This window comes from Carassius carassius, chromosome 14, assembly GCF_963082965.1.
Source record: "Carassius carassius chromosome 14, fCarCar2.1, whole genome shotgun sequence".
Taxonomy (NCBI): domain Eukaryota; kingdom Metazoa; phylum Chordata; class Actinopteri; order Cypriniformes; family Cyprinidae; genus Carassius; species Carassius carassius.
The window spans coordinates 10,537,037-10,541,879 of NC_081768.1; the positions used below are offsets into that span (position 1 = coordinate 10,537,037).

The 4,843-nt window shown below is 42.3% G+C and overlaps 1 protein-coding gene across 1 annotated transcript; it reads left to right on the forward strand.

Moving 5' to 3' along the window:
• Window positions 1–1,050: 1,050 nt before the first annotated feature.
• On the forward strand, window positions 1,051–3,483 carry LOC132156527 (potassium voltage-gated channel subfamily F member 1-like). The gene has a single exon (XM_059565493.1). The coding sequence runs from the start codon at window positions 1,539–1,541 to the stop codon at window positions 2,988–2,990; it is 1,452 nt and encodes a 483-aa protein (XP_059421476.1). The 5' UTR covers window positions 1,051–1,538; the 3' UTR covers window positions 2,991–3,483.
• Window positions 3,484–4,843: the final 1,360 nt, after the last annotated feature.

Genomic DNA, 4,843 nt, shown 5'->3' on the forward strand with positions numbered 1-4,843 from the left:
CCACTTCTGTTGCTACTTTTATCTTTTTGCTTTTACAGTTCTCAGATTGAAATCGTTGCTGACCACAGGAGTCCAAAAAAACAATTGACATTATATAATGTATTTTTATGACTTGATGGTTAATGCTAAACAAATCAGTGCTTCGATGAATTGGGCAGACTAGGGCAAGTTGTCACAGGTTAACTAGATTTGAAGTCGAAGGTTCAGATACTAAAGTACCTTTTCTCTCATTGTGTTCTCTGGACAAAGAAATATTCATGTCATGTTTGTTTTATATGATTTACTAATTAATTAATGTATTTTTTGCCTAGCAGAAACTACTTTTTTTTTTTTCTTTTTGAATCTTGCAGTTCCATTGATGGTTTTGTCCTCCTTAATTTTTTATTTATTTATTATTTTGCTTAAAATACATTAAAAATCAGCTATTCAATGCAGTATCTAATAGAAGGTTCCCGCTGTGACAAATAAATATTCAGCGTGTCAGTATAAATTCCATAGGTAATGATGGGAATGTTCAGTTGTCAGTCAATTGTTAAAAAAAAAGATTAAAACATCTCTTCTTTATTGCAGTTCTAGTGAAATTTCTAAAGGTGGCGCAGTGACTCGGGGATGCCTGTGAGCGCCTCTCCCCAACAAACAACTTAACGTCGAGTGACTAATGCGAATTCAGAAACGTTCTATTCAGTGTTTTTATTTAGCACATACTTTCTTCCTGTGAAAAATGCCTGTGATGTATGAATCAACTTGGACTTTATGGAAATTTCCAGTATCTTGTGGGCTGTGCAATAACAGGTGAGTGAACAACCGTGAATAAACTGTTTAAGTCGGAGCTCACAACAATTGCCTGTGAAAAGATAAAAAAAAAGATTATATATGTTTACCACAAAAATCGCAAAACTTTACGACAAGATTTCCCCTCTTTACAACCTATGTTTTAGTTACTGCACTATTGACGGAGAATTACAATTTGCGTTGCGCGAGAAAAAAAACTGTTAAAAAGTATCAATAATAAGTGAGCCTGAAACAATATATATAAATCCTTATAAAAGTTCAACACCCACTCCCCCATTTTTTAAAGTCGCTCTCTATTCAATATTATTGGTCTTTTGTAAGTTGGGCAAAATAGTTGTTAAAAACAGGTTGGAAATGGCAGGAAACAGCAGGCGAGAAATATTAATAAAGGATCGGGGGTTACGAGAGAGAAAGAGAGAGAGAGAGAGAGAGAGAGAGAGAGAGAGAGGTGCTCAGGGAGGAGGGGGGAGACCTGTTACTGCTGTGCCAACTGCGCGCTTTCACTGCGCAAAAGCGCACAGAAATGTTATCTACTTGAATCAAGATAGAATTCTCTTGATTCTTTTTCTTATCAAAGCTTTTTTTTCCGAGACAAAATGTATACATTTTACTCTCTTAGAATGTCTTTAGTATTTACGAAGTTGATCAGAATCCTCTTTTGACAAAAGAGGTCTCTTCGTCTCCATGCGCCTTTCCTTACAACTCACCGTTCCTAACATTTAACGCCATTTAAATGTTTTGAGAGGATGTGGACGCTACCGAGGACCCGGTTCGCGCACTGTAACGGCTCGTCGAGCAGCGACGAGAAAGAAATCGCCGTGAACATAGGCGGCGTGCGGCTGGTGCTGTGCGGAGACATTCTGAACCGTTATCCGGACAGCAGGCTCGCCGAACTAGTGAACTGCTCAACTCGGAGTTTTGATGTCATTTCCTCGCTCTGCGATGATTACGACCCTGGAAAACGAGAATTCTACTTCGACAGAGATCCCGACTCGTTTAAATGCATCGTGGAAGTGTACTACTTTGGAGAGATCCATATGAAGCGGGGGATCTGCCCTATTTGTTTTATCAAAGAGATGGAGTTTTGGAAGATCGACTTGAGCTACTTGGACGAATGCTGCAAGAGTGACTTGAATGAGAAGGAGGAAGAGTTGGCAGAGATTGCTGACAAGGTGAAACTGATCCTGGATGATCTGGACTGTGACCCTAACGTGAGCCGCACTGAAAGGTGGCAGAAGTTCCTCTGGAAGCTCATGGAGAAACCAGAGTCCTCGCTCCCCGCACGCGTAATTGCAGTCATGTCCTTCCTGTTCATCCTAGTGTCATCTCTGGTGATGTGTCTCGGGACCATACCGGACCTCCAGGTGGAGGATTCCGAGGGGAACCGCGTTGAGCACCCGACCCTGGATGCTATCGAGACGGCGTGCATCGGCTGGTTCACGGTAGAATACGTGCTGCGCCTCTCATCATCCCCAAACAAGGTGCGCTTCGCGCTCTCTTTCATGAACATGATAGACTTCTTGGCCATCCTGCCGTTCTACGTGGTGCTGGTTCTCACGTACCTCGGCACGGCCATGATGGAGCTGGTTAACGTGCAGCAGGCGGTGCAGGCGCTCCGCATAATGCGCATTGCGCGCATCTTCAAGCTAGCACGACATTCTTCTGGCCTGCAGACGCTCACGTACGCGCTCAAGCGGAGCTTCAAGGAGCTGGGGTTGCTCCTCATGTACATGGGAGTGGGCATCTTTGTGTTCTCCGCGCTCGGGTACACCATGGAGCAGAGCCACCCGGAGACGCTGTTCAGAAGCATCCCCCAGTCCTTCTGGTGGGCCATCATCACCATGACCACCGTCGGCTATGGGGACATTTACCCAAAAACCACCCTAGGCCGGTGCAACGCGGCCATCAGCTTCCTGTGCGGGGTGATCGCCATAGCGCTGCCCATTCACCCCATCATCAACAATTTCGTAATCTATTACAACAAGCAGAAGGTGCTAGAAACCGCCGCCAAGCACGAGCTGGAACTCATGGAGCTGCGCGCGCACGAGCTCGAGGTGAGAAGCTCCTCGCGCCGGTCTGACGCGCCCGGGAACGCGTGGGAAGGTGCCATGCGCGCGTCGCGTAGCGATACATACATCCCGCTCCTTTCGGGAGCGCACAGAACTGAGCCCGCGAAGAAGAAGAAAAGCCTGACATAGGCCACAAGTGAAATAAACTTTCAAAGCAATTTACGTTTCACGAGAGCTTGTGTGATTTTGGTCATTGTGCGCTATGAACTGCTGTGCTGCAGTGTGACCGTCAAGCTGCTTGTGATGTTTTCACTGGACATCAAAAGTCAGTTCCTCTTCAAAAGTGTTATTTTGTATTTATTAAATAAAGTGCATGTCAAACTTCGCGCGTATGTGTTTTAGATAACCAAAATATCTACATGTACAAATACACATGTACAATGAGCTACAGGTGTGAAATCAGTATCATCCACGACCACCATCCTCCCGAGGTGACTGTAGAAGTTGTAAGTGTAAAAATAAGAAGGAATTACATGACAGAAACCAAATTTGAGGTAAGAAAGTATAATTTAAATTTTTTACATGTTAATGGATGGTATATGATTACATTGATATTGTGAATTGCAGTTGTCAAAACTGCGATGAGGTATAGCATAACAATTTATTAGCAAAATTAAATTTCTATACATGTGTAGGCCTATTTATTTATGTATTTATTTATTAATGTATTCATTTCTTAGTATTAGTGTTACCACTCTTCCCAGTAGTGGGTTAGAATTTAGGAACATCATTCCTTGAATTTGACATTAACTTTTGAAATATATATTTTCTCAAATGCAGATTTTATTGGTTGCTAGGAAGCAACTCTGTCTGGTGACAAACACAAACCGTCTGTCTGGTTTTATAATACTGGTGTTTTTTTTTTTTCATTCTCAGTATTATAATGTAGACATGAGAGAGATATTGTCAGAAATTCTTTTCTGAAAGGAAGAGTGTGCAGCTCAGGTGTTGGTGGAACTACAGGTGAGTCTCGCCTTTTAAGCAGTGAATCTTCAAATTAAATAATTTACACTGTCCTCAATTTTCTCGTTCTCTCTCTTCCTCTCTATATCTGTCTCCTAACCTCTACTCAGTGATCAAATTTCAAGTGGCCAGTGCTAAATAAATACAGTTGTAAATTTGGTCCAAAACAAATTTGGATTACTTGCAGCATTTTTGCAGGTACTCAGAAATGCATGCAACCACAATGTAAAATAACTATTTAATCTTGCATTATAGTTTTGTTCACAAGTGGACTATTTGTTCAGGTTTGCTTAAAAGCATACTGCTCCTGTGTAAGCGGTCAGCACAACAGGTGTTCGAAAAGTGAGCTGAGATTCTGAAATGATTCCTTTTCACCATTTTGCTTTACATCTTGAGAGAGTTTACTCTCATCCTTATGTTGCTGTTTCCTGATGTCCAATTCCTGACTCAACATTTCAGCACAGAGATAAAAACAAATGAGTCACAGAATCCACCCAAACATGCCGGAATTCAGCGAAGGGCCACTGGAGGCTAAGAATAGGACCCCCAGCATTATGTGGGCTGGTGTCAGTCAAGAAAACCGATACTGAGTGTTTATGGAGGGAATGTGTGTCTGGTTGTTATATAGAGAATCATTTGAACATGTCTGCATGGCAGGGGGTTCTCACATACACCCTCGAAACGCTCCATCAAGATGGCTTCCCTGGCACCTACAAGCGTGATGAGAACTGACATGGTTTAGATTCGCAGAGCGAGGAGTATGGGTGTGCTTCTATGTGGGTTTGTGTGAATAGTTGAAAGGTTTCTTTTGGGGTGTACATTTATTTTGTTCTCTGAAATGTGTTCTTCTTTGTATAACAGTTGTAGTGTTTCTGAAAGTTTATCTTGGATACTTTTAATTTTATTTCTGTACTTGTACAGGTTTGAGGTTTTAATTCTTGCACAGTGAGTTGAGCCCACCTGCTGTTCTCTTTGGCTCCCATCAACATCACTAAGGTTAGAGAACATCTGCCAATTAA